General features: G+C 41.8%; 1 protein-coding gene across 1 annotated transcript in view; it reads right to left on the bottom strand.

The window, feature by feature from the left end:
- Nucleotides 1-22841, bottom strand: part of IGF2R (insulin like growth factor 2 receptor) — a 132785-nt gene that overhangs the window by 74752 nt on the left and 35192 nt on the right. The window contains exons 3-6 of the mRNA XM_021938044.2: nt 19136-19260; nt 17470-17568; nt 4204-4336; nt 1706-1835 (exon numbers count right to left, since the gene is read on the bottom strand). Of these exons, the coding sequence (XP_021793736.1) occupies nt 1706-1835; nt 4204-4336; nt 17470-17568; nt 19136-19260 (487 nt within the window). The remainder of the gene's footprint in view (nt 1-1705; nt 1836-4203; nt 4337-17469; nt 17569-19135; nt 19261-22841) is intronic.

The raw sequence follows: 22841 nt of genomic DNA, 5'->3' as shown, positions 1-22841 counted from the left end.
ACTCCAGCCTGCATGACAGAGTGAGACCCCATCTCAAAAACAAAAACAAAAAAAAGAAAAAAAAACCTGTTTGATCTGCTTCATGTCCTAGAATAAGGAAAGAAAAAAGGAACAAAAAAAAGTACTTTTTTAAAAAAAGGAAGAAACACCATTTGACTAAAGCAAACAAAAAAATGTTGTAAATGAGATAACAAAATTTAAAAAAAAAAAAAAAAAGCAGACAAGTAGGCCAATTGCATTTTTGCCCACAAGGCTAGTCAATCATTTCCTCTTTACACAATAAATTCTAAGTGCCAGCCAAAGTTTTGTTTTGTCTTAACCCCAGAGCACCTGCCCAGCAGGGACTGAACTGGGTGGGGTTCTCTTCCACTACCCAAACCACCATCCAACACGGCCCCACCACCAGAGTTCACTCACTCAGTGTGGAATGGGCCCAGTGCCCCTGGCTGCCTGCTAGAGAATAGCTGATCAGAGATGATCTGTTTTTTCCCACCAGAGAAGTTCACAGTTTTGCTCAGTGTCCCACATGTTACTACATCGTCACTCACACTCATTCATATTAAGAATTACCGATGTGTCACCTTGAAGACTCTGTTAGGGACTGAACTGTTTCCCCTCAAAATTTTTATGTTGAAGGCCTAAGCCACAGCTCAGCAAGTGACTGTATTTGGAGACAGGGCCTTTAAAAAGGTGAACAAGGGAAAAGGAGGTCATATGGGTGAGCCTTAATCCCAAAATCACTGGTGTCCTTATTAGAAGAGGACATTCAGACACACACCCCCGCAGAGGGAAGGCCATGGAAAACACAGAAAGAAAATGGCCATCTAACGAGCCAAGGAGAGAGGCCTCAGAACAAACCAGCCCTGGTGACACCTTCTTCAGACGTGCAGCCTCTAGACTGTGCAGGATATACATTTCTGTGGTTTAAGTTACCCAGCCTGTCATATTTTCTTATGGCAGCCTGAGTAAACTAATACAGACACACATATAGAAAATTCCAAACATTTCTCCCCTTAGGTTATGCTCAAGTCTTTTCTTTGGACAGAGTGCCATCTATAATTGCACATGCTCCCTACCCAGACATGCCACAAGCTCCAGACTAGAGCAAGCACAACAAGGTGTCTACTAAAGGCCCCTAAACGGGGAGAAAATGTGAATCCTTGATCTAAGTTCAGGATATGGTCATGAGCAACACACTGGAGAAGTGCATATGTCTGCCAAGGTAAGGTACAAAGGCAGTACCAGAGCATGTGTACACAGCACAGCCTGTTATAAGGAACGCCATTCCCCGCCAGGAACCAGGGTGCCTGTCACGTCCCAGTGAAGGTCACCAGCAAACTGTCCCTCCTGTCTCTTGCCCTCCCAAGACGAGAAAACAATGGACACAAAATCAATTTCACGGGTGCCACAGAATGAAAAATATCAGATGGCACCTTAAGATAGGCATTATTTCATGAGGCAAATAAAGGTATGTACTATGGATTGGATCATGAGATATATTTTTACTGCTGTAAGAGACAAATGATTAGAAAGCAGACAAGCATACCAGACTATCTGACTCACAGCAATGACTAACAATCTTACGATAGTAACTCTGCAGGGACTATCCCAAGCCCTGCTGAAAACGGATGTTCCTGCAGCTCCCTGAAAGCCAAGTTCTTGCTGGAAATTAAAAACACCAACAACATCGGAGGCCTTGGCTGACCTGTCCTTGCGCACCAGCTTCAGTCCTTCCTGGGGCTGGCCAACATTGAACGCCTGGTCTCCTCTTACCAGGCAGGCGGCAGTGCCAGGGGGACAGGCCCGCAGCTGTGAACCTGGGTCTCGAAGTGTGTCTGAAAATCATGTATTACATTAAATCAGATTACGTGTCAGGAGTGATAACCACACATACCCTTAGATCCAGGGTCCCTTTAAACAAATAACTGAATTCCTAAAAGTTTCCCTAAGTAACTATTCTGAAACCTTGGGCAAGCCATTAACCCTCTGCAAACAAAGCTCAGGATGAAGGAACGTAAAGCACTGGCTCTGCACTGGTATATAAGAGGTGCCCAGGAAACGGGCTATGATGTTATTTGTAATTAACAAATGTACCCATCCTCTGCTTGAGGTACAACAACGTTAGCATTATCCCCTTTCAAGCTACAGAGACTAGAAAATGCAGGCACTCCACAGATGACTGGAACAATTAGGAGATTAGTGGAAAGAACCCACAGCTCTGGGTTCAAATCCTAAATTAACCACTTACTATCTCTATAACGTTGGTCTAACTACAAAACTATCCAATTGCCAGTGTGCTAATGCACAGGTTTTGGGGAGGATTAAAGATGAGAACATACCCAGAATATGTCCAGAACATCATGCAGGCTTAATAGATTGCCAGTAGCAATAGCTATGATTACAGCTGGGTTGCTCTTTACCATTCATTTCTATGATCATGACCCAATACCTTACACAGTATACTTTGGGATTTATTTGTTGACTATGTATCTTTTCTCGCATCTAACTAAAGCTCCAGGAAAACAGGAACTGTGGTGTGTTCAATGCTATAATCCAGTGCCTAGATCAGCGCCTACCTTCTGCAATAAGGAGGCACCAGCTAGCGAAAAGGTAAGCAAACCTTTAACTCTCAAGCCTTCCAAACAATTATGAAATTATGTGGAATTATGAAATGTCACAAATGGACTGCTTTGTTCCACTTATAGTATCTGTTGTGCCACAGGCTCCTTGCCCTCATGGGGACTCAATGTAAGACAATCCACTTGGTATACCAAAGGCAGAATATACGGCAAGCGCCCTGAGGATGCAAGGAGGTAAGCACGTGGTAGCAAGTTCAACACTATCCACAAGGGTTTGAAGGTCACATTTGATCTTGGTTTGAGACTTGGAGCAATTTCCTGGGAATGGAGAATGTCTGAGTGAAAACCAGGGAACCTCTACTATGAATCAAAGTCATTCAAGCTCAACTCAAATTGCCAGTAAATTGGAAAGAAAAAACTTTTGTAAGAAAATACCCAGCAAATTCAGATGATCTGTAACATGTTAAAAGACCAGAAACCTAAATGCTTTTCAAATCAAAATAGCATATTATTTCAGAATTCAATAATCTACAACTCATCAACTTTATACCAAACTTGAGTTACAGACCCATTTAAGACAAAGACTGTATTAGTCTTTTCCCAAAAAACCAATAAAGGTTATCCTTGGAGAACAAAAGAAAGATGTAATACTCTAACACAAAAAAAAAATCTAGTTATCACTGGTTACTTTTGGTGAGCCCTGAATGGGGTATATTTACTGTTTTTAACTGTTTAGAAACAATACACAAACAAGATAGTCATAATGTATATGTACAATTTAAAGAATAATTATAAATTAATACTCATCTATTAACCAGCAATACCATGTATTGAGTTTTTAAAAATTTTCTCCAAACTTTTCTAAGGGTAAAGCATTATGTACTATTTGAGAAATAAAAAACAAATAAAAACACTAAAAATGACCTTTTCATTAGTCACCAGCAGAATTTACTCATGGCTAGCACTGTAGAAAGACAAGACCTGGCCTACAGGACTAACAATTCACAGCCCTTGAGAGAAACATCAAGCTGGGTTTTAGAAACCTGGCTTAGTAAAACCAGCTGAAGGCTAGTCAAAGTCTTAGTAAAACTCTTCATGGCCCTTTTTAAATAAAGACCATTTATTTATGGCCTTTAGTTAATTTATCAAAGATTCTAAACCTAAAGCTTCCCACACCAGTTCTGGCAAGTACAGAGAAAGTTAGGAACAAGTCAGTTTGGGTCAAAATACGCATCCCGGCCAAGTACCCAAGTCCTTGATCATCCTTTTTTCTTTTTTACCCAGCCCATAACTCAGAGCCAAGGGATTCAGGCACACAGAGAACAAGACCGACCCTCACTACTGTAGAATCCTGAAACCCAAGGTATCTGGCCGAGAGAACACCCACATGGAATGGACCAACAGTTAGGATGGAATCTGCAGGGGTTGGGGAGGAGGCATGGAATCTACTAGGGGAGAAGAGGTGGGTTGTGCAAAGACAACATTTTTTGGGACAAAAGCTTTCTTAGAGGGCCTACTCAGAAACATGGATGTGCAAACAGAAATAAAGGTAGAAGCGCAAAGATATCGAAGCCACAGAAGAAATTTCTCACCACCACCCCCTCAGCTCCACAAAGATTCATACCTATGTCTCTACAAACATTGATGAATAGAGAAGTGTCCGGATCGGAGTCATCCACCAAGTAGGCACCACTAAGCTTGATCAGAGGATTGAGATCATGCTTCCTCAACTCTTCATCAAACACATAGCACGGCACCTGGAAGGGAGGAAGAGAAAAGCGAGTCTTCAATACACATCTGGCTCAATCAGGAAAGCTTATGGCCAATGTCACACAACACTGCTCTTCGTTCTTTAGGGACTATCACACTATGGTGTCCCCTAATAACAAAAGAACTTGGGCAAAGGTCAATAAGCGTCTTCGCTCCTCTGCGTTCTTTTCAGTATCTCTTCTTTGCTACATGAGGACTGTTCTTCAATCATCTCTCACTTGCATCGCCAGGTTTTCCCTCCACTAGATCGTTTTTCTCAGCATGCCATGAGATCTACCACCTCACAAATGTCCTTCCTGGTACCTACATTCCCTCAGCTATCATCTCATGTCTCTGCAACTTAGAGCAAAATTCCTTCAATTGTCCCTACACATCTCCTCCTCTTCCTATCTTCCATTCTCTCTTGAACACAGTCACATCAGCTTGCTGTCTCCCACTCCATCAAAACCCCGCTTACCAGGTCACCCACATCTCTGCTGACACACCCAGCACAGGTGTCCTGCCTTCCCGTTACATGGTCTCTCATGGCATTGGATGCTCCTGATCATTCCCCACCTCCTGAAACCCCTTCTCCCTGTGGCTTGCATCCACAGGCTCCTGGTTTTCTTCTGTACCACTTCCTGCTCTTTTTCAGCCTCCTGGAAACACCTCTCACCTTCCCTCTAACTGACTCTCAATGCAGAGGTGTGCCACAGCTTACTGAGCAGCCCTCTTTCCTGTCTACGCCCAGTCCCTTGGTGACCTCGTGCATGGTTACAAATGTCTGCCAATGACTCCCAATTTCATGTCTCTAGCCTTCACCTTTCCGCAGAACTGCAGGCTTCCACAGCCAACAATAGCAGAAGCTATGTTTATAAGCACAGACTCGAAGCAGAATGCTTGGGGTTCAAACTCTGGCATGAACACTTTGCATAACCATGAATGAAGTTAACCTCCATGCCTCAGTTTCCCCACGTGCCATGCTGGAATAATGACAGTTATTCCTTCACAGGGCTGCTGTAAGGCCTGAGTGAGCTAAGGTATGTGAAGCTTGGGGTACAGCTCCTGGCAGGTTGGCATCAGTGTTATTTATTGCTGTTGTTTATCATCATCACTTGCATACACAAAACCATCCGAAATTTCACGTATTTAAAATGAGCCTTTGATTTCTCCCCCAAAACCTACTGTTGCCCCCACTGTTGCTCATCTCAACAAATGGCACCATCATTCAACCAGCTGCTTGGCCAAAACCTTGAGGACCCCGTCCCACCACCAAGTTCTCTCACATCCAACCATCGGCAAGTCCTGCTAGTTGTCCCTTCAGATTAAATCCTGGATCCACTCCCTTATCACCTCCACCATTGCCACTCTGTCCAAGCCACTGCAATCTCTTGCCTGCAATAGTATCTCAACTGGCCCCCCAATTCCAGCTTCAATGCCCTACGACCTCAGCCCAAGTCTCCACAAGCACAGGATTAGCACTTCAGAATTAAATCAGGCCACACCCCTCCCTGTTCAAAGCAGCTTCCCACTACACTGAGAAGGAGACTCAAACTCTCTCATGACACCGCCTTCACCTACCACTCTCCTCACTCCACACAGCCACACTCACCTCTTGATGCAACTCTGCCCTCCTGAAACTACAAGTCCTCTCTGCCTGAGATGTGCTTCCCCCAATACATACATGGCTCCTTCCCTCACTTCATTCACATCTCTGATGAAACACCACCCTTAGTGAGGCCTCTTCTGACACCTTTACCTAAAACAGCACTCTCCGCCTCTCTCTGTCTCCCACACTCAGCCTCACTTTTGTTCACAGCGCTGTGATGTATGATACTAGGTACTGTCATCTGTTGAGTTTTATCATTTTCCTCCCACTACAATAGAGGCTCCTTGAGGTCAAGGGTTTGTCACTGCAGGCTAATAATGATGCCTCGAACATATTTGTTCCATATTTGTTCCATAAACTGTGAAGATGAGTTCCTCCTCTGGGTATTTCAATCCATCCTTACTTGGTTCTAATTTATGACCAGTCTCTCATACCTATGAACTAATGGTCTTTTTATTTTAAAAAACATCAAGAAACCCCATTGTTAGAGTTGGCAAGATCCTGTGCTTTAAGAGGGTGCCTCTTTCTTTGTTTGCTTTATACAGACTCAGGAGGAACAAGTGCAGTTGTATTACATGGATAATGCACAGTGGTGAGGTCTGTGCTTTTAGTGTAACCAGCACTGGAGTACTGTACATTGTACCCATTAGGGAATTTCTCATTTCTCATCCCTCACTGCCCTCCCACCCTCTCACCTTTCTGAAGCTCCAATATTTATTATTCCAGTCTCTGTGTCCATGTGTATGTATTATTTAGTTCCCACTTATAAGTGAGAATATGTGGTGTTTGACTAAGTTATTTCACTCAAGATAATGTCCTCAAGTTCCATCAATATTACTCTGAAACACAGGATTTCATTCTGTCTTATGGCTGAGTGGTATTCCATGATATACGTACGTGTGTGTGTGTGTGTGTGTGTGTGTGTTCGTTCTTTACCTAGTCATCCGTTGGGGGACAGTTATGTTTATTCCATATCTTTGCTACTGTGAATAGTGCCACAATAAACAAATAAGTGCAGTTATCTTTTTGATCAGAGATTTCTTTTACTTTGTGTAGACACCCAGTAGTGAGAATTGCTGGGTCAAATGGTAGTTCTACTTTTAGTTCTTTGATTAATTTCCATACTATTTTCCATAAAGGTCATTTTAATTTACATTCCCACCAACAGTGTATAAGTGTTCTCTTTTTGTCTGCAACTTTGCCAACATCTGTTTTTTTTTGACTTTTTAATAATTGCCATTTTTGACTGGTATAAGATGGTATCTCATTGTGGTTTTATAATGATTTGTATTTCTCTGATGATTAGTGATGTGTAGCATGTTTAGGAGATTCTTGGCCATTTGTGTCTTCTTTAGAGAAATGTTTGTTCATGTCCTTTGCTCACTTTTTAATGGGATTGTGGTTTTTCTTGTTGAGTTGTCTGCGTTCTTTGTAGATTCTGGATATCAATCCTTTGTTGGATGTATAGTTTAAAAACACTTGTGGCCATTTTGTACGTTGTCTGTTCACTTTGCTGACTATATATTTTGCTGTGCAGAAGTTTTTAAGTTAAGTCCATTTGTCTATTTTTATTTTTGTTGCATTTGCTTTTGAAGTCTTAGTCATGAATTCTTTGCCTAGGCAAAGATCCGAGAGAGTTTTTCCTGGGTTTTCTTCTGGGAATTTTATAGTTTCAGGCGGCCTTACATTCAAGTCGTTAATCCAACCTGAGTTATTTTTAAAATGTGGTGAGAGACAGGGGTCCAGGTTCATTCTTCTGCACATGGCTGTCCAGTTTTCCCAGAACCATTTACTAAACAGACTGTCCTTTCCCCAGTGTATGTTTTTGTCAACTGTGTCAAAGATCAGTTGGTTTTAAGTATGTAGCTTTGACTCTGAGTTTTTTATTCTGTTCCATTGATCTGTGTGACTATTTTTATATCAGCACTAGCTGTTTTGATTACTATAGCCCTCCACTATAATCTGAAGTCAGGTAATGTGATGCCTCTAGCTTTGTTCATTTTCCTTAAGATTGGTTTGGCTATTAAGACTTTTTTGGGGGAACCACTTGAAGTTTAGGACTTTTTTCTAATTCCGTAAAAAATGATGTTGGCTTTTGATAGGAATTGCATTGAATCTGTGGATTGTTTTCGGCAACATAATCATTTTAATGATATTGATTTTTCCCATCCATGAGCATGAGATGTTTTCCCATTTGTTTGTGCCATCTACAATTTCTTTTATCAGTGTTTTATAGTTTTCCTTGTAGAGATTTTTCACCTCCTTAGTTAAATGTATTTCTAGTGGGGTTTTTTTAAGCAATTATAAATGGGATTGAGTTCTTGATTTGATTCTCAGCTTGATCATTATTGATGTGTAGAAATGTTATTGATTCTTGTACAATGATTCTGTATCCTGAAACTACTGAATTCATGTATCATATCTAAGAGACTTTTAGAGGAATCTTCAGAGTTTTCTAAGTGTAAGATCATATCATCAGCACACACAGACACGTTGACTTTCTCTTTTCTGATCTGGATGCCTTTTCTTTCTCTTGCCTGACTGCTCTAGCTAGAACTTCCAGTACTATGTTGAATAGGAGAGATGAAAAAGTGGGTATCATTGTCTTGTTCCACTTCTTAGGGGAAATGCTTTCAACTTTTCCCTGTTAGGTATGATGCTGGCTGTGGTTGTGTCATATATGCCTTTTATTATTCTGGGGTATGTCACTTCTAATAATTTTTTGAGTGTTTTTTTCATTAAGGGATGTTGAATTTCATCAAATGCTTTTTCTGTATCTCCTGAGATGGTCATACATTTTTTGTTTTTAATTGTTTAAATGGTGAATCACATTTATTGATTTGCATACACTGAACCATCCTTGCAACCCTGGAATAAAACCCACTTGATCGTGATGTATTATTTTTCTGAAGTGCTGTTATATTCAGTTTGCTAGTATTTTGTTGAGACTTTTGAATCTAGGTTTATCATAGATATTGGTCTATAGTTTTCTTTTTTCCTTGTGTGCTTGTTTGGCTTTGGTTTTCAGGATAATACTGGCTTCAAAGAATGAGTTAGGGAGGATTGTTGCCTCTGATTTTTGGGAACAGTTTCAGTAGGATTTGTACCAGTTCTCCCCTGTGCCTCTGGTAGAATTCAGCTGTCAATCTGTCTGGTACTGAGCTGTTTTTGTTGGGAGGATTTTTTTTTTTAAATTACTGATTCAGTTCCAATACTTGTTATTGATCTTTTTGGAATTTCTATTTCTTCCTGGTTGAATCTCAAGAAGTTGAATGTTTCCAGGAATGTATACATTTCCTCTAAATTCTCGGTTGTGAGTACACAGATGTTCATAGTAGTCTCTGATGATTTTTTTGTGGTATCAGCTGTAACGTCTACTTTCTCATTTCTGATTGAATCCTCTCTCTTCTAGGTTAATCTGACCAGCATTCTATGAACATTATCTTTCCAAAGAACCAATTTCTCATTTTGTTGATCCTTCGTACTGCATGTTTTGTTCTCCATTTCATTTAGTTCTGCTTTGATATTTGTTACTTCTGTTCTGCTAGGTTTCAATTTGGTTTTTTCTTTTTTTTTTTTTCTAGTTCCTTGAAGTGTGGTATTAGGTTGTTAATTTGTGATCTATATTTTTGATGTAGGCATTTAACACCATAAATTTCCCACTTAGCCCTGCTTTTGCTATATCCCAGAGGTTTTATGTTGTGTATCCATTTTCACTTGTTTCAATTTTAATTTCCATCTTAATTGCATTGTTGACGCAAAATTCATTCAGAAGCAGGCTATTTAATTTCCAATTATTTGCATAGTTATTAGAGTTCCTCTGGGAATTGATTTCTAGTTTTATTCCACTGTGGTCTGAGAAGATACTTGGTATCATTTTGGTTTTTTTTCAATTTATTGAGACTTGTTTTTTGGTATGACATATGGTCCATCTCGAAAAACAGTCCATGCATGGATGAGAAGAATATATATGTTCTGCGGTTGTGAGTAGAATGTTCTATAAATGTCTGTTAGGTCTACGTGGTCCTGAACCAATTTAAGTCCAGTGTCTGTTGATTTTCTTTCTCAATGATTGAATTCTATTATGGTATTGCTGTTCATTTCTTTCCTTAAGTCTACTAGTAGTTGTTTTATGATTCTTGGTGCTCTAAAGTTAGGTGCATATATATTTAAGATTGTTACATCTTGTTGAATAATCTCTTTATCATATAATGACCATCTTTTTCTTTTTTTTACTATTGTTGATTTAAAGTCAGTTTTATCTAAGTACAGGTCTCCCTGCTTGCTTTTGATTTCCATTTGCCTGGAATATCCATCCCTTTAGCTTCAGTCTATGTCTTACCAATTAGTTGGCTTTCTTGTAAGCAGCATATGGGTGGATTCGTTTTTTGGGTTTTTTTTTTTTTTAATCCATTCTGCCAATCTGTATCTTTTATGTGGAGCATTTAATCCATGTACATTCAAAGTTAATATTAATATGAGGTTTTATTCCTGTCATAATGCTGTTTCCTAGTTGTTTTGTGGTCTTGTTTGCATAATTGTTTTATAAGAGTGTTTATACTTTTGTGTGTTTTTATGATAACAAGTATCAAACTTTTGTTTCCCTGTATAGACCTCCTTTGGGCATTTCTTGTATGGCCCATCTAGTAATGACAAATTCCCTCAGCATTTGCATGTCTGGGAAAGACTTTATTTTTCCTTCATACATGAAACTTATTCTGGCAGGATACAAAATTCAGGGTTGACAGGTTTTTTTTTTTCCTTAAGCACCTTGAAAACAGAAACCCAATCTCTCTGGCTTAGAAGTTTCTCCTGAGAAGTCCCCTATTTAGTTTGATGGGGTTTCCTTTGTAGGTGATTAGATACTTTTCTCGTGGATAGGATTTTTTCCTTCACGTTGACCTCATACAGTCGATGGCTATATGTTGTGGTGAAGTCCTTCTTACAACATATTTCCTTAGAATTTGTTGAGCTTCTTATATTTGGAGGTCTGGATCTCCTGCTAGACTAAAGAAGTTTACATCAATTACTTCCTCAAATACGTTTTCCAGACTTTGTTATTCTCCCTTAGTAATATCTATGCTTCATAGGTTTGGATGTTTCATGTAGTCCCATACTTCTCAAACGCTTTGTTCACTTCCTCTGAATCTTTGTTTTTGTCTGATTGGAAAAGACCTGTCTTCAAGTTCTGAGATTCTTCCTTCTGCTTCGTCTAGTCTACGGTGGAAGCTTTCAACTGTATTTTATAACTCCCATAATACATTTTTCATTTCTAGAAATTCTATTTGATTTTTTAAAAATATCTCTTTGGTAAATTTCTCATTTATATCCTGGGTTGATATTCTGATTTCTTTGTATTGGTTTTCAACTTTCTCATGTATCTCATTAAGCTTCTTTAAAATTAATATTTTGAATTCTTTATCTAGTATTTCAAGCATTTCACTTTGGTTAGGATCTGTTTCTGGAGGATTAATATGATCCTTCAGGGTGTTGCAACACCATGCTTTTCCATATTTCCAGAATTGTTACCCTGGTTCCTTCTCATCTAGAGAAACTATCACTTTTTGGTTTGAATTTTCTTTTGCTTTGACTAGAGGGTTCCCCCCTGCCTTGAGAATGTGACTATAATGTATGCTGCATAGTTTTATTTGGCTTTGCTTCTGGACGCTTTCAGCGGCAAAGACTTTGGATGAATTCCTTGGTTATAGATAGGTTTTGTGTGGTGACTTTCTCATATATCAGTTGTAGTAGTAATATACCAGGCCGGTGAGTAGGCTCAAGGCCTTCTGAGTAGCCAGGGTATGGTGAGGGATGATGGTAACTGAGGCCATGCAAAGCTTGTCTCCTGCCGTAGCACTGTGCAATTGTATACACAGCTGTGTCAGCAGATGGGCTATGCAAGTTCACCTCCTGGCCAGGAGTGGTACTTGCAGGAAAGAGGCAGTTGCAGTCATGGCAACAGGATTTATGCTTGGCCTTTGTTAACGAGGAGACTACTCCCATGTCCCAGACAATGGGTGGGGCCGTTGGACACCTAAGCGTCGTGGCTATCTTGTGTTCTGCCAGCAAGGCAGGTTGAGGAAGGAAAGCTGGGTGGAGCTGGGTCAGGCAAGCACATATTCAGGCTCTCCAACAGCCGAGACAAGCACTGGCCCCAGGGGTGATCACCGGGCCTCCAGGGCAACATTCTAGGGAGGGACAGAGGCACCTCTACTACATCAAAGAGCCCACATGGTAAGAAGAGGTGCAGCCTGAGCTCCACAGCGTAACAGGCAATAGCAGGACCCACCAAGTTCTATTGCCCTTAACTCAGTGAGTCTCCCACCTGTGTCCCATCGCTGGCTGCAGGCCAAAAAAGCCAGCCCAGTCCCAAGCAGTCTGTATTAGGTTGTTTTTGCACTGCTATAAATGCCTGAGACTGGGTAATATATAAAGAAAAGAGGTTTAACTGGCTCACAGTTCTGCAGGTGGTACAGGAAGCAAAGCTCAGCTTCTGGAGAAGCCTCAAAAAGCTTTTACTCACGGCAGAAGGTGAAGTAGGAGCAAGCATATTACACGGCAAAAGCAGGAACAAGAGAGTGAGAGTGAAACAACCAGAAAATTTCAAACCACCAGATCTCATGAGAATTCACTCACTATCATGAGGACAGCACCGAGCGGATGGTGCTAAACCATTTATGAGGGACCCCCATGATTTAATCACCTTCCACCAGGCCCCACCTCCAACACTAGGGATTAAAATTCAACGTGAGATTTGGGCAGGGACAAAATCCAAACTACATCAGGGTCTGTGCTCAGATAGTGAAACGGCCCCAGGCTGCAAGACTCCCTGCCCAGGACAGAAACCATGGCTCTGAGGCCACACCTCTGCGGTACAGTTTCATGAAGTAGGGGCGCCCAACTTCCACATCACAGCAAGAACTCAAGCCAAAGACGAACCCCCACCCAGGGTAAAAAAGGCCCCGGTCACCAAGTGAACCACGACTATGTGAAACATTCCTGTAAGTTTTATTTCCAAAATAACACACTGGCATCATTTCAATTACCTCTTCCAAAGAATATTCTAAAAATTCGTGTTCTCTGCCATCATTTCAAAGTAGATAGTTTTATTATTTTCTGTGGATAAATTTCCCAAAATTTTATTTTTTAGACTGAAGCTATTCACAGATGGATCTATTTATTAAGTTAACTGCTTAATATTTAGCTTTCAAATTTCTCTTAGAAGCAGGCTATCAAATCTGCAGGAATGCTCTAACCCACTAACCTTTTTCCCCAGTCCTGCCGTCAGAGATTCACGGACAGCTAATAGAGTGAATCAAACGACCTATACCTACTCACAGCCTCAAAGGCACTCGAGCTCATTTCGACCATATCCTCAAAGCAAAGTCGCCTGTCGCCTAAAATACTTCCCAGACACCTAAGTGTTTCTACTAATAATGGAGGACGTTAGAACCTCTAGAGCTCACAGGGTACCAGCACATGGAGCTTAAGCCTACCACCACATTCACGCAGAAAGGCAATGAAAATAAAAGAAAATTATTGCCACAGACTATAATTGGGTTACAGCAAAAAGCCACAAGTGCCTATTATCCTGCAAAATCTAAAGCTTGTCATCCCACAGCAAGATTATACGAAAACATTAACCCAAGAGGGGAGTGAGTCAGTGGACTGGGTAGGATTCAAGACAAGATGCAACTCTCTAACCAGCAAAATAAAAGCCTACGATAGAAAAGGGAGCAAGATGGCATATGGCACGAAGGCAAAATGAAAGAACTCTTCGTTCTGAAAATAGCTCCATTTCATCAAGACACTTAGAGGATTCCAAGTCAGCAAGATCTGCAAGTACCCTCCACGGGGCAGGTAGCAACTTCTGGCTATCTCCCCACTCCGGGAGGGAAGAAAAGACATGCCTCACACAGCACTCCACAAAATTGGAATGTGCATAGGAAAAACAGTCAAGGCTACTGGGGAACGTCCTCCCACTTCCTGCTACAGCAAACACAGCAATGGAGACATTCATAAGACCATGAATTTAGCAGCCTGGGGAGCGAGGTTGCTTGCCAGCTGCAACACACCACACATTGAGTTAATGCTGTTTCGTATATAATAATTTTACTTTTATAACCCTGGTAAGACTGCTAGCAGGCCAGTTCTGAATTTTGCCTGTTCCCAAGGGCGCTAAGGTGGGAGGTATATTTACACAATGTTTTAAAGAAATAATTATCTTAAAGCCCCTACCAGAATCCACTGAACAAACTATAACAATAGTTTTAAAGGTGCTGTTTGGAACTACCAAGATTTTTGTCCATCGAAATCATTCTAAAAGTGACAGCGCAAAACGAATAAATAAATGAGATATTAGTAAGGTGTAGAAAGCAAGACTATACTGACGCTAAACCAAACTGAGATTTTTTCTTCTTTAGGGAATGATGAGTGTTTTATAAGTACATAAACCTTCAATATGTTTTAAAGTTATCATATCATAGCCTGTAAGGTGTAATCAAATCAAACTGAAAACAGAAAAAAGGGCATACGCTTTCTTAAGATTTGCTAACAGTGACAGCACTACATTTTTAGCAGTCATTATGCTTTTCAGTTCTTTCCATTTAATCTATCTTAAGACAAAAAAAACGAGTTAGTGAATATGAGTATGTCCTCCACACCATTAGTCTATAGGCTCCCTGAAAGCATTCCAAAATTTAACAAAATTCCTACTGCTTAGCTCACAATAGGCTCTCAATAAATGAAAACTCAATGAATAAAGCCCCAGATGCCAACTACACCTGAAGAGATAAGAAGTACAAATTACAAACGTTTCTCATGCATCTTCAATCTGCTTCTAAGAGAAATTACAAGTCATTGTTTTGAGAAAAACACAGACTATACCTCCCCACTCCCACCCCAAAAACTATTGAGAACACAGATCAGCACACTTTCTTTTACAAAGGGCCACATGCTATCTACATTTTGGGTTTTGTAGGCCACATAGGTCTCTGCGGCATATTCCTCTTTGTTTTGTAACAATCCTGTAAAAATGTGAAAACCATTCTTAGTCCTGGACTTGTACAAAAAAAAAGAGCCAGGGCAGGCTTTGAACCATGGGCTGTAGTTGGTGATTTCCGACCCACAGAAAACAAATTGCTATTCATTTTGGAAAGCAGTTTTTTCCTAGGTGGTAGAAGACACAACTGCCAATTCAGCAACGTGAGGTAAGAGGTACACTCACATAAAACAAAAAATAAAACAAAACGAAGGGTATCATGATCAGGTTGGAAAATCAGAGCCCAGGAGAGTATCTGTGGGACTGAGAAGTCTGGAGTCTAGCAAGAGAGCAGAGGGCACTGCTGTCGCCGCAGCCTCCACCTCCCACAGGAAGCAACTCAGATCCGACCAACTGGACACTTGAGGATGACTGTGTGTGGGGCTGGGCGTGGTGGCTCACTCCTGTAATCTCAGCACTTTGGGAGGCTGAGGCAGGCAGATCACCTGAGGTCAGGAGTTCAAGACCAGCCTGACCAACAAGGAGAAACCCCGTATCTACTAAAAAAAAAAATACACATACACACACATATAAATAAAATTAGCCAGGCATGGTGGTGTGGCGGCTCATGCCTGTAATCCCAGGATAACTGTGTGTCCCTGCCCAAATCTCGTGTCAAACTGTAATCCTCAACATTGGAGGTGGGGCCTGGTGAGGTGACTGGATCACAGGGGCAGATTCCATCTCCCCCTCCTTGCTGTTCTCATGATAGTGAGTGAGTTCTTGTGAGATCTGGTCATTTAAAAGTGGGTGGCACCTCCCGCTCCCACTCTCTTCCTCAGGCTCTGGCCATGTGAGGTGCTCGATACTCCTTTGCCTTCTGCCGTGACTGTAAGTTTCCTGACGCCTCTCCAGAAGCAGATGCTGCCATTGTGCTTCCTGTACAGCCCGCAGAACTGTGAGCCAATTATACCTCTTTTCTTTATAAATTACCCAGTCTCAGGTGTTTCCTTATAGCACTGCGAGAATGAACACACTGCTCCCATCCTCGCCCCCAACCCCCAAGCAGACGTCTGTTTTGAGATGCTTTTCCTACCACTAACAGTATGTCATCTAACAGCTGCACCTGAGTTTTTAAATGAAGTTTACCTTTGACACTACCTCCTAAATATCAGCCTTAATTCTTTCCACTTTAAACTTTTGGTTTTTTTCACTGAATGCTCCTTATGGTTTTTCTGGGAGGCAGTATTTTACCACTTCCACTTCCATATGAAACTATCTTTCCCTTCATAGATGACCGTATCTGAAAAAATCAGTGATTTATCATTCATAATTTAATCTGAATTAATGCTTTTAAATAAACATTTCTTTTTGCCTTATTAAACTGCATGGTATTAGGCCACCAGTAAAAATTATTATGACCATTCATTAGTTCCTGAATCCTTACAACCTTTGAAAATTCTTAAAAACAGAAAGCAATAGAGAAAAGTGAGATAATTAATTAAGATTGTGATCCAGGTGAGAAAAGAAAACTCCCTTTAGGATCTCGGGTGGTGGGCATGGAGAAGCGGCAGAAGGAACACGGTCTGCTCTTCCCCAGGACCAGGGAGAATCAAGTAGCAGTGCAACATCAGGGAGTCCAGGCTGGGGAAGAGGACATTTCATTAGTCAACAAGAGTGGCCTGCCCGAGAGATCCATTACACACCACCACAACCACAGTTAATAACAATGTAATTTATTCTTGCATATCACTAAGAAAGTAGATTTTAAGTGTCCTCACAACAAAAAAAGGAGGTATGTGAGGTAATGCATATGTAATTAGCTCAATGTAGCCATTTCTCAATTTCAAAACATCATGTTGCACATAATAAATACATATAGGTCGGTGTGTACGTATACAGATATATATACATACACCCACCCAAGAAGAATGTCTTGACCAAGGAATGCTGTGTTCAAATAACAAGGAGTGGACGTAACAATAACAGTAACCTAGAGACCTAGTCTCTGAGGTCAGCTGGAAAAGAATTTAAGGGGCACGTGGCCTGGACTCACATTGCAGCCAGAAGTCATCCCAAGGCTGAGGAGAGGGACAGACAGATTTAACAATGCAAACAGGTAAAGGAGACTTATCAGAGCGGAGTGCAACACAGGTGGAACACCAGGTGCAAAGGAAGATGAAGCAGCCAGCGTCAGAAACAGATGGCCCCTGCAGGGAGAGTGACTACTCTAAGCCCAAGCCCAACCACGCCACTTGGTTTACTTAGTTGCACAGCACCAGAAACCAAGAACTAACTTGCCCTATATGGATGAGCCATTCTATTTCCAATCTGGACCAAAAATCACATCCTGTGATATTTTAAATGCCCTGTCCTAAAAATAAGAATCACTCAGACAAGTTTTAAAAAATTAAATCACATGGTATCTCTGCTCAAATGCAATTTCGAAGCTAAAAAAGATTTTCACCCCAAAAGGTTAGAATGAGTATTTGAAAGGTAAAGCTCCCCGGAGTATACTTCATAAGCATGTAAGTTTGAAGTTCCCGTGTTACCTCCTTTTTTGCTTTAAATATGTCTTTCTTGCAGGCTGCAGTGGTCCTCCACTCAAAGTAGTGCACACATTCTGTTGCGGTTACAAATTCAGGAGTTCCCTATTAAAAAATAATAACAATTATAATAAGTTACCATGCCACACATTGTAAAGATTCTTCTTTAAAATTAGAATGCAGTAAAGGCTACTAAAATAAAGAAAGCAGCAGCAAGAAGGGCAGGGGATGCAACCGCTTTAGTTAAACAGGGTCATCAAGACGTTCCCAAATCTGAAAATGCTGAGACCAAAGCTTCATAAAATCATGTTGGGATTTTGTGTAACTAATCCAAAAGCATTCTACCGCCCCAGCTATGCAAGTACAGTGATTGAGTTCATGGGAAGAAATCCTCGGTCACTCTCCTCTCAAACTCCAAATGTTCTCTTAAGCAAATGCCAGCAAACCAAAGCCAGGAAACATGACCTCATGCTTCCCGTGAAAAGGCTCCCATGAGAAGCCCATCTGCATCTGATCAAGTTAGTACATCCACCAGACGCCCACCCTCCAAGGCAGCCCCTCCTGTTAACCTCGACCAGAGTGGACTACAAACAGGCCGATCACAGCATAGCAGGGTGACACAGGCACAGCAGGAACTGCCTCTACGCTCCCACGGGCAAGTCTAGGGAGTTATCCTTCACAGCTCTACTTCTGGTATGGTGAACACAGAATTCATAAAGGAAATTAGTTAAAGTTAAAACAGCAGCTATATATTTTATTCTGTAATATAAATCTTCTCATTTAATGCCGCTGCACACAGATTCTTTTATTTTTTAAGGTCTCAATATGCACAACGATGCACTTCATACGCGGATCCAAAATTAACAATGTTAGTTTTATTTGCAAAGTTCTTCAGATGAGACACTGTGGATCTGAAGATGCAACAGTCACAGTCTCAAACTCTAAAATGATATTTTAAAGCAATTTTGTAGCCACAGAGTTTCACTCGACCTGACTTTCCTAAGGATTGGGTTCTTACTCTGATTCAAGAACATTCATAGAATTTGTATAACAATTCCTTCTCCCAAGAGCTAAAACAATTATTTACTGCAAGTTCCTTTCCAAAAACTAAAGATTAAAAATAACAAATTACATACAATATGCCCATAAGAACAATCATAATAATTTACACAATGATGTCCTCTTTAAACACCAGGTAATATCCAAAAAACTTGAGAACCCCATACCCACGGGCCAAGGCTTCTCCTAAACAGATGTGGCTATCTCTAATTTAATATAAATGAGGAAAGAAAAATATTTTCAAAAAAACTAAATACGCTGCTCTAAAACCCATCAAAATGAAATGCTAGGAGAAGAGGTTTTAGAAAAAAAAAATTATGCCTATAACATAAACATTAAACAGTGCACTGATTTTTACCACACTAATCACACTTAATTGTAGTTTTACAAAAGACGTGGTCCATGTTTTACTTAAAAGTTGTAACAAGTTTAGAATTTGTTTACTTATTGGTTCTTGATGGTGATGGTGATTTGGTAGGGTTTTTCTTATTTGTGTTTCTAAGTTTGCTTACTGATTCTTCCTGGAATACCTCTACAGCCAGAATACCAAGGGGCAGACATTTTTTTTTTTTTTTTTTTTAAAGAAATACATCAAGTGTCTGTGTGGACTCACCAGGGTTTTCCCACACAGGAAGGCAATGCTGCTCTGGACTCTGTGATTTGTGCCTGGCCGGTCACAGCTCACTGTTGTGTTGAATTCCAGGAGAGATCTGGTTGCACTTCTCAAAACAGAGTCACCTATTTGGAGAGAAAAGAGAGTGAACAAGCTATAAAATATACATAACCAAACAGCTATTTCCAAGAAAAAGCAAATTAAAAGTAGCATTATAATTTATCTGACAGCTTATAAATTTATAAAACTTTCCTTTCCCAGAATTTTCCATCTCAGGAGTGGCATCCCCATTACATTATATTTACCTTGTCTGCTGCTTTCCATACATCAGAAAGGTCCACAGCTATATGCCCATCTCAAATCTGTCCACATTTCTCCACCTCTACTCCCGCTAAAACCACTACCTGCGCTCCAGCACTGGCCACCTAACTGCTCCCCATGCCTCCAGACTAGTCTCATCCCTCACCAGCCTCACTTCCTCATCCATCTTGCACCAGTGTGATCTTCAAAAATACAAATCAGAATATATAACTCAGCCACTGAAATTTTTCAGTACTTCCCATCACATATGCTACAAAATCAACATTCTCTAGAAAGGCCTACAAGTACAGTGACCACATCTCTGTTTGTCTGGGACATAACTATAACAGTCCAGAATAAAAAGTCTATGTAAAAATCAACATGATGGGGGTTGGCATAGGAATAAACTGATCAGAAGACTAGAATAGAGACCAATTGACTAGAAGAGAGAGCACAGAGACACAAATGTGAATTAAACTTTGATTATGACAGAAGTAATAGATCAGGGAAAAGAGGAGGCTGTTCAATAAGCAGAACTGGAAATAAAAACAGAACTGGAAACAAAATGGTTATCCATATGGAAAAAGACAAAATTGGATCTCTATCCAGTACTGGGTACAAAAACCAACTCTAAACCCAAGCTTGTCCAACCCGTGGCCCGTGGGCCACATACAGCCCAGAAGGGCTTTGAATGCAGCCCAACACAAACTTGTAAACTTTCTTAAAACATTATGATATTTTTTGTGATTTTTTTTTTAGATCATTAAGTATTATGAGTATTAGTGTATTTTAGGTGTGGCCAAAGATAATTATTCTTCCAATGTGGCCTAGGGAAGCCAAAAGATTGGACACCCCTGTCTAAATGGATTAAAGATGTAAACATCAAAATACAAACTTCAAAACTTGGCAGAAATCTTAAGATAGAGAAAGATTTCTTCTGACTCAAAATGATTAATAAGGTTGACCTATTCAATTTAAGAGTTTATACTCATCAAAAAATAGTTTAAAGAAAACAGAAGTTATAAACTGGGAAAAACACAGAACTGGCAAAGAATCAGCATCAAGAATTTCTACGTACATTCACATGCAAACAAATAAGAAAAAGAATTTTTTATGTATAATTCCAGGAAATAAAGGACGATGAATTACCTCTGACTGTGAAAGCACACACCACGCCAGAAAGGAGAGAGAAGGAAAAATCCACACCTAGCCACACAATGGTGGATTTTAATATCCAATGAAAAGAAAAAATTCTAATCTAGGTCACACGCAATAGAAACCCAATATAAAATGAACAAGACATGATCAAGCAAACCGAAGAAAAACGTACATCAATAAATATGTTAAGAGATGTTCAATGTTACTGGTGATCAAGGAATTTCAAATCAAGACCAAAATGGTATACCGTTTACAGTCATCCCTCTGGCAAAAATTAAATACCAAGTGTCAGACGTGAGATGGCTCAGAGCTCTCCAGTATTGCTAGTGAAATGTTAACTGGTTCAACAACTATGTAAGTCAGCAGGACATTATGTCCTAAAATTGAACATTTGTGTGCCCTATGGCCTAGTTATTCCACTCAGTTATTCCACTCTTCTGAAGAGCAAAAACCTGGAAATAACCAAAGGCCCATCAACAGAAGAGTGGATAAATTAACTCTGGCAGATCCACGCAATAAAATATTACAGCATCCAGAAGAAATAAAACACAGTGAAAAACAACAATATGGTTGATTTGTAGTAATATTACTGTTATCATTTAAGTCCCAAAGAGTTACACATAGGAAGATACACACTTTAATAAAGTTAGTTGCATACACACACAGATTTTTTTTTTGAAATTAGATACAGTAAAAAAAAATTTAATACAAGATGGGAGCTAACGATTACTTCTAGTGGAAAGTCAAAGAGGGAAAAGCAAAACAGACAGTGGTTACTGCCAAGATCCTAGATTTTTGTTGGTAACAGGGCTCACTACATTACACAAAACAACTAATTTTTTAAAAGGAAAAAGGTTAGTCCACGGATTAACACATGGATCACTGTATGTGTCATGAGCTCGGGATGACAGCTGATCCAATCCCATATACACCTGAAGTCTTGGGGCAGGGGCGAACCAAAAGTCAGCGCTGCCCCACAGCACCAGACTGATGGCCCGGTGGTTCTTCTGCCTGCGTGCAAAAGCTCCCGTGCCAGGATCATCCTTCCCGCGATCTGGACAACACCCCAGGGTCTTTTCTGAAAACCTTCTGCGCCTGGTCGGCTCCAGCGCAAAAGGACAGCTAGAAGCTCCTGCAGAGGCTCTGAAACCAAGGACAGTGCCCGCGCCTGGACAGCTCCCTCGCCTGGACAGCTCTCCGCGCCTGGACAGCTTCCTGCGCCTGGACAGCTCCCGCGCCTGGACAGCTTCCGCGCCTGGACAGCTCCCTGCGCCTGGACAGCTCCCGCGCCTGGACAGCTTCCTGCGCCTGGACAGCTCCTGCGCCTGGACAGCTCCCCGAGTCCCGCCTGCAGTGGGCGTGTCTGGGAGGCACTCAGCAGGGGCCGGGGCGGGCTCAGCGGTGCCGAAGTACCCGCCTAGGGAGACGCGCAGCTGGAAGTGCGTTAGGGCTGGAGACGCAGAAGGCGCGTGGGGTGCAGCAGGCACACAGGGCATGAAGAGTACAGGGAGGCGCGAAAGGGGAAGGCGCGAAGGGGGAGGCGCGAAGCGGGAGGCGCGAAGGGGGAGGCGCGAAGGGGGAGGCGCGAAGGGGGAGGCGCATGGGGCGTGGAGGGCGCCGGGTGGTACAGGGGATAGGCAGAGAGGCACAAGGGTAGGGAGGTGTGGGGGCCGGAGGAGCATGAGGAGGCGAGGGGTGTGGCGAGCCGCGGGGCGGAAGGCAAGGAAGCCTCCGGAGGCACGGAACCCCAGGAGGCGCAAAGGGCGGGGATGCACGGGGGCCGAGGAGGCGCGGAGGACCGGGGAGGCGCAAGAGGCCCAGGAGGCAAGGGGTCCTGGAGAAGCGCGAGAGCCAGGAGTCGTGGGGGACATCGGGAGGTGCAAGGGACCCAGGGAGGCTCGAGGAGCCCAGGAGGCGCGGAAGACTGCAGTTGGGGGAGGAGGGGAATGGGGTGGGTGGAGGATGGGGGCCGGCCGCTACAGGCAAAGGAATGCAGCGTCTCCTGGCAGCTTCAGAAGGCAAGCCCCCAACCTCGTGTCCTGTTCGCACACAGGGTGACCCCTCTGTGCCAAGAGCCCCTGCGAGTCCCTAATAATGTGAGGGTCACGTCCTGAAAAGGAGGCAGAAAAAAAGCCCTGGAAGCGGGAAGGGAGTGACCCAGCCGCACGGCCACGCTGGCGGCCACTGCATCCCTCGGCGGTAGACCCGGGCGGGGCGCACACCCACCCCTAACCGGCTTCCTCGCAGC

The sequence above is a fragment of the Papio anubis genome, chromosome 6 (assembly GCF_008728515.1).
Source record: "Papio anubis isolate 15944 chromosome 6, Panubis1.0, whole genome shotgun sequence".
Taxonomy (NCBI): domain Eukaryota; kingdom Metazoa; phylum Chordata; class Mammalia; order Primates; family Cercopithecidae; genus Papio; species Papio anubis.
This window is presented reverse-complemented; position numbering and strand designations above follow the sequence as displayed.